Source organism: Poecilia mexicana, unplaced genomic scaffold (assembly GCF_051168715.1).
Source record: "Poecilia mexicana isolate PSO_F unplaced genomic scaffold, ASM5116871v1 scaffold_5, whole genome shotgun sequence".
Taxonomy (NCBI): domain Eukaryota; kingdom Metazoa; phylum Chordata; class Actinopteri; order Cyprinodontiformes; family Poeciliidae; genus Poecilia; species Poecilia mexicana.
In genome coordinates this window covers 31,488,154-31,502,020 of record NW_028263374.1, presented here as the reverse complement: position 1 = coordinate 31,502,020, position 13,867 = coordinate 31,488,154, and the positions used below count along the sequence as shown (strand labels likewise).

The 13,867-nt window shown below is 49.8% G+C and overlaps 1 protein-coding gene across 1 annotated transcript; it reads left to right on the top strand.

Annotated features, from left to right (window-relative positions):
- The first annotated feature begins 409 nt into the window (after positions 1-409).
- LOC106934357 (DEP domain-containing protein 7-like) lies at positions 410-13,115 on the top strand. Its single transcript, XM_088005911.1, has 12 exons — positions 410-631; positions 1,280-1,450; positions 6,009-6,138; positions 6,294-6,380; positions 8,546-8,637; positions 8,711-8,906; positions 8,993-9,145; positions 10,063-10,202; positions 10,270-10,412; positions 10,482-10,607; positions 11,039-11,105; positions 12,738-13,115. The coding sequence occupies exons 1-12, from the start codon at positions 562-564 to the stop codon at positions 12,947-12,949; spliced, it is 1,587 nt and encodes a 528-aa protein (XP_087862037.1). The 5' UTR covers positions 410-561; the 3' UTR covers positions 12,950-13,115.
- Positions 13,116-13,867: the final 752 nt, after the last annotated feature.

Below are 13,867 nucleotides of genomic sequence, written 5' to 3'. Positions count from 1 at the left end.
GGGCTGGAGTTTGACACCCCTGCTTTAAGCAATTAAATTACTAACAAAAACACCTTCAGAAGCAATAAGCATGGATATAAAACTGAAATTAGATCCCATTTGCATAATAATAATAATAATAATAATAATAATAATAATAATAAATGCATTTTATTTATAATCCCCTTTTCATCTGTAGATTACAGCAAAACAGCAATTACAATCAATAAAACTAATTAAATAAATAAGTAGAAGCTAAAATAAAAATCTAAGAAAGTGCACCAACTATTATTGCTAAAAAGAAGTAACAATAAATCATAAAATAGTTGTCGTAAAGAGTAAAAACTGAAATAATTATTTTATGTATTGTGACTCATATTTCCTACAGTAAATGAAGGTAACGCGAGATGTTTTATGAACCCTTCAAAACCGGAAAGAAAAGTCTGATCCTGATCGGTGACTGCTGCCACCTACAGGTCAAGAATCAAACAGCACCTTGGAGTTTTTCATTGTGTTTGATATCCAGCGTGTCTGTGCGGTTTCCCCCCCAGGTCCCGCAGTCAGCGGCTTCCAGAGGGAAACATGGCCTCCATCAGAGAGCGAGCTGCGGCCCTGAAGCTGCCAGAGAAGCTGCGGGCTTTTTCTCCTCCAGGTGAGTTCAGGAAAAGTCGCTTTTAGACTCTTTGCTGGCAGCAGCAGGAGGCCTGAGCTGCGTTTTCTGTCCCAGTTAATGAGAAAATGAAGGGAAACTTGATTTAATTTAGAGAATGTTTTAAAGTGCTTGATTTGATCATTGTCAATGCATTCTCTGTTTCTGCTTTAAGCCTAAACTTGAGTTTTTCCCCATTCTCTTAACAATAAGTCGTTTTTCTGATCCTGCAGTTAGAGGTGCAGCTCGTTTACCTGCAACAGCCACAAAAAGTTAATTTATTGAAAAAAAAAGTCATTAAAAAAGTAATATTTTTAAGTGTTTAAGTGATTCTTAGAAACTTTTGATTTACATAAAGTAATGAAAAAAAGTGTAAACACAGAAATATAACAGCTGATACAACCATGGGGAAGATGGCTGACTTCAGTCACAGTCAACAGGTCTGGGTTCTGGATGTCAGAGGGGAAAGTTCAGTGGAGGGAAAACAATGTGTTATAAGGGAAACAATCTGGAACTAGAACATTTTAAATCAACAACACAGACTTACTGAAAACAAGCTCCTATCTTTCTGAAAAGTTACTTGTTAGTTTTATATATTTGCACTAAAAAATCCCGGGGAAAAAAATATCCTGTGTTTCTGTGTCTCTGGAGTGAAAACACCGCAGGCATCCTCCATCTGGAGCGACCTCATCGCCCACCTGAGGTCAAAGGTGAGAGTGAAGCGCCGACTGGTCCAGTTCAAGGCCCACAGCGACTGCTTCGTCGGCTCCGAGGCCGTGGACGTCCTGCTGCAGCACGCCGCTAACGCTAACTGCCTGCAGGGTGAGTCCGCTCCACGTTTTACATCCGGCTGGTGTGCAGTGACTATCAGAAAGTTCCAATCCTCGGAAGCAAAGGGCTGTTTCACTTTTTACTACGGTGGCCAACACGTGCAAACGCACAGCAACAGCAGGGCCGGCCCAAGGCATAAGCAAACTAAGCAGATGCTTAGGCCCCTAGGGCCAATAAGGGGCCCCCTCAGTGGCGGCGAATTTTTTTTTTTAGTAATAATTTCAATGTCATTATAATATCAAAAACACACAATTTCACTATGAAGTGACTTGTTTTTACAATAATATATATTTAATTTAGGGTTGCCACCCGTCCCGTATTGAACCCATATGGGACGCGATTTGTTCCGTATTCTACAAATGTGTGCAATAATAAAGAGGTGATCCCCGAGTGCTTTATATAGTAGGCTGCCCCAGTCATTGTTTCACTCATGGTGTTGATATTGGGATATTGTTCCCAACTGTTTTCTGGGTAACACAGACCAACCGACATGCTGCCGCCCCCCCCCCCCCCACACACACACACACACACACCAGGCTACATGGATGAGCTGCTCTGTGCTGTAGCTGGGATTTGCTGTTTGCTGCTGAGCAGAAGCTTTTTGTGGCTAAAACAAACATTATTTTTACATAAACTTCTAAGTTATGTGAAACTTCTGTTAAAATCATCTGAAGGCTCAGAATCAGTCCAGTACCGGTACCGGTCCAGATACTCAGGGGAGAAAGACTCACCTGGTATAAATGACATTTTTAGCTGTTGGAGTTACGCTTTAGATAAATGAGTTTAATCAGAGAAGGTCATGAATGTGTGTAGAGCTGCACCGACTGCAGTTTTCTGGCCGATCCCTGGTTACCGATCTTTAAAAAGCCTGAGCTGCTGATTTTGGTTTTGGCTGATATGAATTTTTTTGTCTGAAATGTTGCTAAATATAGCAAGAAAGTCACTGAGTTTCCACAGTGGGTGAATATTAACTGTAAAGGTTCAGACCTGTTGGTCTGTCAGTCAAACCTCTCACTGCAGAGCAGAAGAGGACAGAGGCTGAGTTATAACCTTTGCTGATAAAGATCAGCTTCACATGTAAGTATCGGCCGATTACGATCCCCCAAAATTAAGGAAATCAGCGCCCAGAAATCGACTGGTTGATAAACCAGTTGGCCAATAAATGTGTCCTATATTATACATGTATATAATGTAAACAGCCAGAGATGCAATCAGTTTATAGCAGGTGTGTGAAAGACCTGATGATCAGACTGCTGACTGCAGCCGGTCCACACTGTTAGCAGAACTAGAGGCCCCCAAGACCACATTTGGCTTTGGGCCCCATGGAGGCTGGGGCCCCATGGAGGCTTAGGGCCCCATGGAGGCTTAGGGCCCCATGGAGGCTTAGGGCCCCATGGAGGCTTAGGGCCCCATGGAGGCTTAGGACCCCATGGAGGCTTAGGGCCCCATGGAGGCTTATGGCCCCATGGAGGCTTAGGGCCCCATGGAGGCTGGGGTCCCATGGAGGCTTAGGACCCCATGGAGGCTTAGGACCCCATGGAGGCTTAGGGCCCCATGGAGGCTTAGGACCCCATGGAGGCTGGGGTCCCATGGAGGCTTATGGCCCTATGGAGGCTTAGGGCCACATGGAGGCTTATGGCCCCATGGAGGCTTAGGGCCCCATGGAGGCTTATGGCCCCATGGAGGCTTAGGGCCCCATGGAGGCTGGGGTCCCATGGAGGCTTAGGGCCCCATGGAGGCTTAGGGCCCCATGGAGGCTTAGGGCCACATGGAGGCTTAGGGCCCCATGCAGGCTAGGGCCCCATGGAGGCTTAGGACCCCATGGAGGCTTAGGACCCCATGGAGGCTTAGGACCCCATGGAGGCTTAGGACCCCATGGAGGCTTAGGACCCCATGGAGGCTGGGGTCCCATGGAGGCTTAGGACCCCATGGAGGCTTAGGACCCCATGGAGGCTTAGGGCCCCATGGAGGCTTAGGACCCCATGGAGGCTGGGGTCCCATGGAGGCTTAGGACCCCATGGAGGCTTAGGACCCCATGGAGGCTTAGGACCCCATGGAGGCTTAGGGCCCCATGGAGGCTTAGGACCCCATGGAGGCTTATGGCCCCATGGAGGCTTATGGCCCCATGGAGGCTTAGGACCCCATGGAGGCTTAGGACCCCATGGAGGCTTATGGCCCCATGGAGGCTTATGGCCCCATGGAGGCTTAGGACCCCATGGAGGCTTATGGCCCCATGGAGGCTTAGGACCCCATGGAGGCTTAGGACCCCATGGAGGCTTAGGACCCCATGGAGGCTTAGGACCCCATGGAGGCTTATGGCCCCATGGAGGCTTAGGACCCCATGGAGGCTTATGGCCCCATGGAGGCTTATGGCCCCATGGAGGCTTATGGCCCCATGGAGGCTTATGGCCCCATGGAGGCTTAGGACCCCATGGAGGCTTATGGCCCCATGGAGGCTTAGGACCCCATGGAGGCTTATGGCCCCATGGAGGCTTAGGACCCCATGGAGGCTTATGGCCCCATGGAGGCTTAGGACCCCATGGAGGCTTATGGCCCCATGGAGGCTTAGGACCCCATGGAGGCTTATGGCCCCATGGAGGCTTAGGACCCCATGGAGGCTTATGGCCCCATGGAGGCTTATGGCCCCATGGAGGCTTATGGCCCCATGGAGGCTTAGGACCCCATGGAGGCTGGTGTCCCATGGAGGCTGGGGCCACATGGAGGCTTATGGCCCCATGGAGGCTTAGGACCCCATGGAGGCTGGGGCCACATAGAGGCTTATGGCCCCATGGAGGCTTAGGACCCCATGGAGGCTTATGGCCACATGGAGGCTTATGGCCACATGGAGGCTTATGGCCCCATGGAGGCTTATGGCCCCATGGAGGCTTATGGCCCCATGGAGGCTGGTGTCCCATGGAGGCTTATGGCCCCATGGAGGCTGGTGTCCCATGGAGGCTTAGGGCCCCATGGAGGCTGGTGTCCCATGGAGGCTTATGGCCCCATGGAGGCTTATGGCCCCATGGAGGCTGGGGCCACATGGAGGCTTATGGCCCCATGGAGGCTTAGGGCCCCATGGAGGCTGGTGTCCCATGGAGGCTTATGGCCCCATGGAGGCTTATGGCCCCATGGAGGCTGGGGCCACATGGAGGCTTATGGCCCCATGGAGGCTTATGGCCCCATGGAGGCTGGGGCCACATGGAGGCTTATGGCCCCATGGAGGCTTAGGACCCCATGGAGGCTTGGGCGGGTTAGGGTAGGGTAGTAGGAGGGTATACCGCTCCAAGATGGCCGCCGTATTTCCTGTGCCGGAGCGGTCTATGAGGCGTCTATGCTTATATTATGTCTATGGTTTTAATGTGTTGCCGACTGCAGTGACGTTAGTTGTGAGTTGGATTTTTCAATATCCGCCGAGTAAGCGGCGTTTAGCTCAAGGTTGATCCGATTTATGAGCGCTAATTTCGGCCAGCCGTTCTCCAGCTCCCTCCTCAGCCCTCGGAGGTTCACTTAGGGCTGTCAACAAATTTCCAAAATATATAAATTAAATAAAATATATTTTATTTCTATATTTATTATTTTATTTCTTATTATATTGGTTTTGGTCCTCCATAATAAAGGCTGTTCCATAGTAAAACATAAATCTGTCTGATTCTAAAATGTTTAAACATGTATAGAAAGGAATGTAAGCAAATTATTCATTTTCAAATACTCTCCAGATCTCAGGAAGTTAGACATTACCGTCAAATAAAACTGTTATGTTTGAAGGCTTAACTTTAATCAGTCAAGCTGACAGCAGGCGAGGGGAGCTGGGTGTTAATGCAGCGGGAGCACACATTTCCAAAAATGTCGGAGCAATATTGCAATTAAGTGATTTATTGATTAACCAAGCATATATTTGAGATCTATAATCTACATTATCGCCTAAAAACATTGTAAAAAATCATTTTGTGTAATTTTAAGTGTAACGCAGCAAAAATCATTTTGCTGCCATTGCTGCTTTTCTGAACACCTGTTTTAAAGGATGCAGACCCTAAATTTGGACACAGCTGTTTTTTGTTCGACTCCCCCTAGTGGTCTGGAGCACTTCCGTTTTCAGCACTTTTTGTTTGCATCTTTTTTTGATTTCATCTCTTGTTTGCTGCATTTTATTTGTTTGCATCTTTTCTCTGTTGCTGCCGTTTGCACCTGTCGGCCACCGCATTTTACACTGCAAAAACACGGTGTAAAATATTTCAGTTCACCGAAAATAAACAAACTTACAAATAACTTTCTAGCTTTTTATGTCAATACCCAAAATATTAATAAAAGAAAGAATGACTAATTCATTTGCATGAAAACATTTTTATTAACTGAAATAAGATTGTAGCTTGAGAAACTAAACAAAAATTCTTGGTCAGATTTAGTTTTTTGCAGTGCACTCGTGGCTTTGGTTGTACCAAGTTGTCCTGTTTTAATTATGTTATTATTTTGAAGCCAGTAATGTTTTCTTAATTACCTACTGTTTATATGAAGGGTTTTAGACATAAATTTGTGTGTTTGGTCCAACCTGCAGGTGGCGCTGTGTCCAGAGAGCAGGTGGTGTGTGTGTGCCAGGCTCTGCTGCAGAGCGGTGCGTTTGAGGCCGTGGGAACCAGAGACAGGAGGCAGGATGCGTTCAAGGACAGTGGGAGCGCTCTCTACCGGTCAGGTGTTCTCAGCAGTGAGGGACCAACTGGACTTAAACCAGTTCTGTTTTAAACTGGTTCTGTTTCAAACCAGTTCTGGTTTAAACTGGTTCTGTTTTGAATGGATCTGTTTCAAACTGGTTCTGGTTCTGACCGGTCTCTGTCTGGATCAGGTTCACCGAGTGGCGCCGTCCTGCCGTGGAGGAGCTGGAGCGCTGTGCCGCTCTGGTCCAGCGGCTCTTCCTCGGCGCTCCTCCTCGGTATTCTCAGCATTTCTTAAAACTTCACAGTGACATAAACAAAATCAGATTTTTTTACGGATCCGATTTCTTTTTGAAGAACAAAATTACTAATGTGAGAAAATATTTCTGAAAAGAGTTTTTATTTCAATCATTCTTTCTGTGAGTCGTACAGCAGGCCAGGCTTTTTATTTATGAGAATAAAGTCATAATATTAGCAGAATAAAAACTCAATTTCATCAGAAAAAATGAAATTAAGAGACGACGTATTTTATTGTGGAAAAAAGCTTGAATGGCGTCATGAGGATCTGAGCAGCTCTGTCCGTCATTTCAAAGTTCTGCTGATAATTTGATTCTAAAGTGTTAAATGTGAAAAAATATTAAATTTACATCAAAGCATAACTTCACAAGATGGCCGGCCTGGATGATGACATCACTCTGAACTATGGAAACCCATAGAGGAAAAAAATCCAAAACAAAAATTAAATATTTAACAACCAAAACTTTGAATAATAAACTGGTGGATCTCCCAGGCCTGAAGTATTCAGGTTAAAGTCGCATTTCTTTATATTTTCATGAATTTTCCAACAGCATTAAAGCAGATAAAGAAGTTATCACGTAAAGCAGGGGTGTCAAACTCAATTTCACCGAGGGCCACTTCAGCATATTGGCCACCCTCAAAGGGCCACATTGACGGTACAAATCAGGAGTGCCCAGTTGCAGTCCTTCAGACTGCAACTTTTAGATGCATCCCTGCTAAAACACCCCAGACAAAAGGTTGACTTCCCTCATTAGCAGCAACTCAGTTCTGTAGAGCCTTATAATGAGTAAATGATCCAGGTGTGTTAGAGAAGGAACGCATCTTGCAGATGGTAGCTCTGGAAAACTAGACTTGGGCACCCCTAGCATAAAATGTATGAAAATACAATGTTAAAAATAAATTGAACACCTCATATTGTTAAATAACTCTTTGGAGCTTCTGGTTAGGAAGCGCATTCAAAACCTTTGTTTGAAATGGCGCGTTAAATTCAAGTCTCCATTACAGACCAGAGAAAACTAAAGAGAATGCAACTTTGTGTTGCCGGCAGTTTATCTTGAGGAAATAAATGACGATGCAAAAGTTAATTAGATTGTAACATGCGCAGTCCACTGCTCAACCACTGCGGAGGCAGTTACGTTACGCCACTGCGAAGAATTAAAAACCGCTGGGAGAAACTCATCCAGCGGATTTAACAAATGGAGCCTTCTGGGTTCACGTTACCCAGGAGAGCGGCGCTCTGGAGGAGCTGCAGACGTGACATCTGTCCGTTTCGGAGAAGCGAAAAAAAAAACAAAAAAAATCCTTAAAGCGCACACCGGACCCCGCAGGGTAAAACACTGAGTTCAGTTGATCTGTTTGGATCAGACAGATCCAACTGACTGATGAATTAGCGCAGATTTTTCTGCAGATGGGAACCAGGAGGAAGTTGTTCAGACCCCAGCGGGTGAAGTGATGCTAATTTAAGTGAAGTCGCTTAATTTAATTTATTAAAAGTTATTGGGGCCTCAGTCAGTGGTTTTTGTGTCACTACGGAGAAAAATGTAGATGCATTTATCTGCTTAATTTGTGATGAGATCAGGATTCACGGTGAATATTCACTAAACCGCATAAAATGCGGCTAAATAGCCGATGTTAATATGATTATAATTTCACGGATAAAAATAGTACAGGGCCAATTTTTTTTTTTTTTTTTTTTTTTATGTTGTCGGTCAAGATAACAGATAACAAAAAAAGTCTAGCGCGACCTGCCGCCCTGACACCAACTCACACATCTTCATTCACAGTCTTACTTGTAGATCGATTTTTCTTTTCTTGGACGTTTTGATGTTAGCTTGTAGACATCTCAGTTTTATTCGCTGGTAAAATCAATAAGCAGCTTGAAGTGACTCTGCTGCTCTCTAGTGGCGAGAAGCCGTAATGTTGGCTGGTAACAATCGGAATGCATTATGGGAGATGTAGTTTGTCATCAATTCGTGCTCAAAACCTATTTTAAGTCAATCATGGACCTATAAAACGCTGGGGGGGCCACATAAAATGACATGGCGGGCCACATGTGGCCCGCGGGCCTTGAGTTTGACACATGTGACGTAAACCATCAGTTACCATAGCAACAGCCTTTTTGCCATCTGCTCCATTTAACCTCCAGGCCTGAAGAGCCGGCCGGGTCCGCTGGGTCAGAGGGGCCGGTGGGCGGTCCCAGCAGGGGGCGCCAGACGGACGCAGCTCTGCCTCAGTCCTGTAAGATGACAGCGTTGGTTGGCATGGCAACAGAGGCTGAGAGGTGGTTGACCGGTCTGCTTCTGCCTCCCAGTGGTCAACGAGGTGTGGCAGGAGCAGACGCTGCTCAGGCTGCTCAGCCTGGTGGAGCTCCCCCTGCTGGAAAGAGTCCTGCAGTGCAGCCAGGGCCCGACCTCTGACCCCTCAGCCGACCTGCTGCCTCACCGTGACCCTGACCTGATCAGTAACAGCCTGGACAGACGGATCCTCCAGGCCTACAGGGACTCCCAGTAAGTCAGACCAGTAAAACCAATAGATGGGACTCCCAGTGGGACGTACTGGGAGCACTGGGCGTTTCAGTTGTTTCTGGTTTCAGGGAAGACGATTGGCTGTCCAGCGCTTTGGACTGTCTGGACTTCTTGCCTGACCAGCAGGTGGCGGAGCTGAGCAGAGAGCTGCCACGCTGTTTCCCCCCAGAGAGCAGTGACCCAGAACCACCACACGGGGGCGCCGTTCAAGAAGGAGGCAAGTTCTGCTCCAATCAGGTTCAACAGAGGTGGTGTTTCCAGCAGCCATGTTTAGCCGCTTCGACCCAACTCCAGTCCGTCTGCCTAGAGGGTCCGGTTCGGTTGGGGAGGTCTGAACGCCAATCTGACTCCAGTCCGTCTGCAACAGAGCAGAGCGGCAGCCATTTCATATGAGAATGTGGTTGTCTATTGGGAGGCGTGGCCAGCGGCGGCGATGGGGCGTGGGCGGCGATGGGGCGTGGCCAGCTGCAGCGATGGGGCGTGGCCGGCGGCAGCGATGGGGCGTGGCCGGCGGCAGCGATGGGGCGTGGCCGGCGGCAGCGATGGGGCGTGGCCGGCGGCAGCGATGGGGCGTGGGCGGCAATGGGGCGTGGCCGGCGGCGGCGATGGGGCGTGGCCGGCGGCGGCGATGGGGCGTGGCCGGCGGCAGCGATGGGGCGTGGCCGGCGGCAGCGATGGGGCGTGGCCAGCTGCAGCGATGGGGCGTGGGCGGCAATGGGGCGTGGCCAGCTGCGGCGATGGGGCGTGGGCGGCGATGGGGCGTGGCCGGCGGCGGCGATGGGGCGTGGCCGGCGGCGGCGATGGGGCGTGGCCGGCGGCGGCGATGGGGCGTGGCCGGCGGCGGGTTGTTTGGATTTAAAGTGACAGCAGCCCTAAAGCAGCTGAACTGATCAGACTGACATCTGGTTCCTGTCAATCTGATTTTAGATCAAATATTTAATGAACATGTTTTGATTAGGCCATAGACTGGTCTTAAATTGATCAATGAAGCATAATGGGTCACCTTTAAATAAAACATCTCCAGAAAGTAAAATTTTCAATTCTAATCATCAGAATAATCTGTAACTAAATGAATCCTTCAGCCATATAGCCATATTGCTCCAGTAACTGTGTGTCTGTCTTCTGCAGGGCCCAGCAGTGATGACGATCTGCCGGCTCGGCCCCCGGCCCCGTGGCAGCTGCTGCTGTTCGGCTCTCTGGTCAGGCACTATGGCAGCCGGCCGCCTCTGCTGCCTCCCAACATGGCGGCCGTGTACGCGGCTGTGGCTCAGCTGCTGGGTAGGAAGCTTCAGCGCCGCAGGCCGGAGGCGCTGCAGCAGCTGAACCTGCTTCCTGTGTTTGGCAGAGAACGGCCAGCTGGGAAAGACGCTGGAGGCTCTGCAGCTGTGTCTGAAGCTGCTGCCCCCTGGCTGCCGGGAGGAGCTGCGCAGGCTGCTGACCTTCATGGCTGCTGCGGCTGAACCGCGAGCGCCGAAGCTGGACAAGGAGGTGATGACTGTCAGATCCCCTTAAAACGCTGTGGGGAGACTTTGACTGAGCCTCTGGGTGGGTCTGCAGGTGGAGAACAGAGCGGCGGTGATGAAGGCGTTCTCCAAGGCCATTCTTCACAGCAGGAGCTTCCCAAAGGAGAAGCAGGATCTGATGCTCAACTTCCTGCTCAGCAACAGACAGGAAGTCTTTAAGGTGACCTCACATCCTGTCAAACCTGTCGGCTATAGTGATCAGTGCTGTGACCAAGCATATTCATAAAAGGTTTAGTGGAAGGAAAAAGTGTGTAGGAAAAGGTGCAGCAGCACCAGAAGCCTTGATAGGATTGTCAAGGAAAATCCATCCAGGAATGAAATTTGAAGTTATTAAAATTATTAAGATTCGTTCTCTAAATTATTAGTGAAATAATTTGCCAGGGGTTCTTATCGATATTCAAGAGTAACTGTCTTTAAAAAAGCTCTAAAATGTTGCTGAAAAGTTACGTTTGTTTTACCTAATAAGATATTTGCAGAAGAACTAGTCACGTTATTGATCTAATCTGAACTAAGTTGTTTTGCAGTCAGTCTGAAGGATTTCTGCGTCAGAATCTGAAACAGGAAGTGAGTCTTTTCTGCTTCCTGTTTCAGATCCCAGGATCTCTGCACAAAACCATCAGTGAGAAGCTGGCAGGGCTCGCTCAGACCGATGCTCCAGGTAACATGCTGAACCCGGCTGAACCCGGCTGAACCAGACTGAACCCAGCTGAACCAGACTGAACCCGGCTGAACCCGGCTGAACCCGGCTGAACCAGACTGAACCAGACTGAACCCGGCTGAACCCGGCTGAACCCAGTTGAACCAGACTGAACCCAGCTGAACCCGACTGAACCCGGCTGAACCCAGTTGAACCAGACTGAACCCAGCTGAACCAGACTGAACCCAGCTGAACCAGACTGAACCCGGCTGAACCAGACTGAACCCAGCTGAACCAGACTGAACCCGGCTGAACCAGACTGAACCCAGCTGAACCAGACTGAACCCAGCTGAACCAGACTGAACCCGGCTGAACCCAGTTGAACCAGACTGAACCCAGCTGAACCAGACTGAACCCAGCTGAACCAGACTGAACCAGACTGAACCCAGCTGAACCAGACTGAACCCGGCTGAACCCAGTTGAACCCGACTGAACCAGACTGAACCCGGCTGAACCCGGCTGAACCCAGCTGAACCCGGCTGAACCCGGCTGAACCCAGCTGAACCCGACTGAACCCGACTGAACCCGACTGAACCAGACTGAACCCGGCTGAACCCGGTGAACCAGACTGAACCCGGCTGAACCCGGCTGAACCAGACTGAACCCGGCTGAACCAGACTGAACCCAGCTGAACCAGACTGAACCCAGCTGAACCAGACTGAACCCAGCTGAACCAGACTGAACCCGGCTGAACCAGACTGAACCCGGCTGAACCCGGCTGAACCCAGTTGAACCAGACTGAACCCGACTGAACCCGGCTGAACCAGACTGAACCCGACTGAACCCGGCTGAACCCGGCTGAACCAGACTGAGCCCAGCTGAACCAGACTGAACCAGACTGAACCCGGCTGAACCCGACTGAACCAGACTGAACCCGGCTGAACCCGACTGAACCAGACTGAGCCCAGCTGAACCAGACTGAACCAGACTGAACCCGGCTGAACCCGACTGAACCAGACTGAACCCGGCTGAACCCGACTGAACCAGACTGAGCCCAGCTGAACCAGACTGAACCCGACTGAACCCGGCTGAACCAGACTGAGCCCAGCTGAACCAGACTGAACCAGACTGAACCCGGCTGAACCCGACTAAACCCGGCTGAACCCGACTGAACCAGACTGAGCCCAGCTGAACCAGACTGAACCAGACTGAACCCGGCTGAACCCGACTGAACCAGACTGAGCCCAGCTGAACCAGACTGAACCAGACTGAACCCGGCTGAACCCGACTGAACCAGACTGAACCCGGCTGAACCCGACTGAACCAGACTGAGCCCAGCTGAACCAGACTGAACCCGACTGAGCCCAGCTGAACCAGACTGAACCCGACTGAACCCGGCTGAACCAGACTGAGCCCAGCTGAACCAGACTGAACCAGACTGAACCCGGCTGAACCCGACTGAACCAGACTGAACCCGACTGAACCCAGCTGAACCCAGCTGAACCCGACTGAACTGCAGTGTTTTTATTTCAGACCTGCAGAGCAGCTTTAGAGCCACTGGAAAGAAAATCTGTCTCTAATCTCAGCAGCACAGTGATGGTGTTTCCACGGTGATGGTGTTTCCACGGTGATGGTGTCGCTCTCTTCCTGCAGCCTCTCCTCCCGGTCCGCCGGCCTCCATCCAGGCTCCTGATGACGCAGCAAAGCTCAACACCCAGCAGGCTCTGTGGGAGCTGCTGAGCAGCATCGACCTGGACCGCAGCATGGCCGCGAAGGAGAGGAGGCGTCTGCTCAGGCAGTTCTGCTCCGCCCATCCAGAGATCTTCCACCAGTACTTTGGCAACTCCGCCGCCTCTCAGATCTAGTCAAACTTTTGATTTTCTGCTTTTGAACCGTTTCTCCATGTTTTCTGGATCCTTTCAATGTATTTTTATGCAGTTTCTGCTTCTTGTATTTCCTATGCATGTTTGTTTGTTGACTTGCTTTATTTTCTAACATAATTAAATAAACTTTATTGATTTCCACAAAGAATATTCCACAGAAGCATCTCCTGGATGTAGCCTCCAGGTTTTTGCTAGCTCTGCTAATCCAGCTCCTTTGCTTTTGCCACTCCCTCTCCTGTCCATGGTCTGCATCATGAAGCCTCTATTTTTTCAGGATTCATTCAGTTTTCCCAGGAAAATTCAAGGACTTTCAAGGTAAGTTTTGAAACTTTTCCAGCATTTTGGAGATTAAAAACAATAGATTTTAAAGCTGCAAGCGCCGTTGGAGTTCCTCGCAGCTCAGTGCGGCTCTGGCCTCGTGGCGACCAGGGGGCTCCAGCAACGCCACCCTCTCGCTGACGCTCTCGCACCTTTCCTCACCCGTCTGCTGATGTCTTCAGCGCTCCCTGACGACGCACAGACGCAGTGGGGTTGACTTGCAATTTCAAGCTATTGGGCTCGTTAGAGGTCAACAAAAGTCAATCCTAACACGTTTAGTGCAAATAGAACCATCCATCCATCCATCCATCCATACATACATACATTTTCTCCTGCTTATCCGGGTTCGGGTCGCAGGGGCAGCAGCTTCAGAAGGGAGGCCCAGACTTCCCTCTCCAGCCTCTTCCAGCTCCTCCAGGAACCCCAAGGCGTTCCCAGGCCAGATGAGAGACATCGTCCCTCCAGCGTGTCCTGGGTCTCCCCTCCTCCTGGTGGGACATGAACTCCTCACTAGGAAGGCGTCCTAGTGTATGATTGAGAGCAGTCTTTCTCACACTGTGGTAGGGTGTGGTACTAGGGCTC

Bases quoted from the DNA above. Each gene is read 5' to 3' on its own strand.
- LOC106934357 (XM_088005911.1), top strand. From the start codon at position 562: ATGGCCTCCATCAGAGAGCGAGCTGCGGCCCTGAAGCTGCCAGAGAAG. The intron at 8,907-8,992 runs GTAAGTCAGACC...TTCTGGTTTCAG, and splicing joins CAGGCCTACAGGGACTCCCA to GGAAGACGATTGGCTGTCCA. The intron at 10,203-10,269 runs GTAGGAAGCTTC...TGTGTTTGGCAG, and splicing joins GGCTGTGGCTCAGCTGCTGG to AGAACGGCCAGCTGGGAAAG.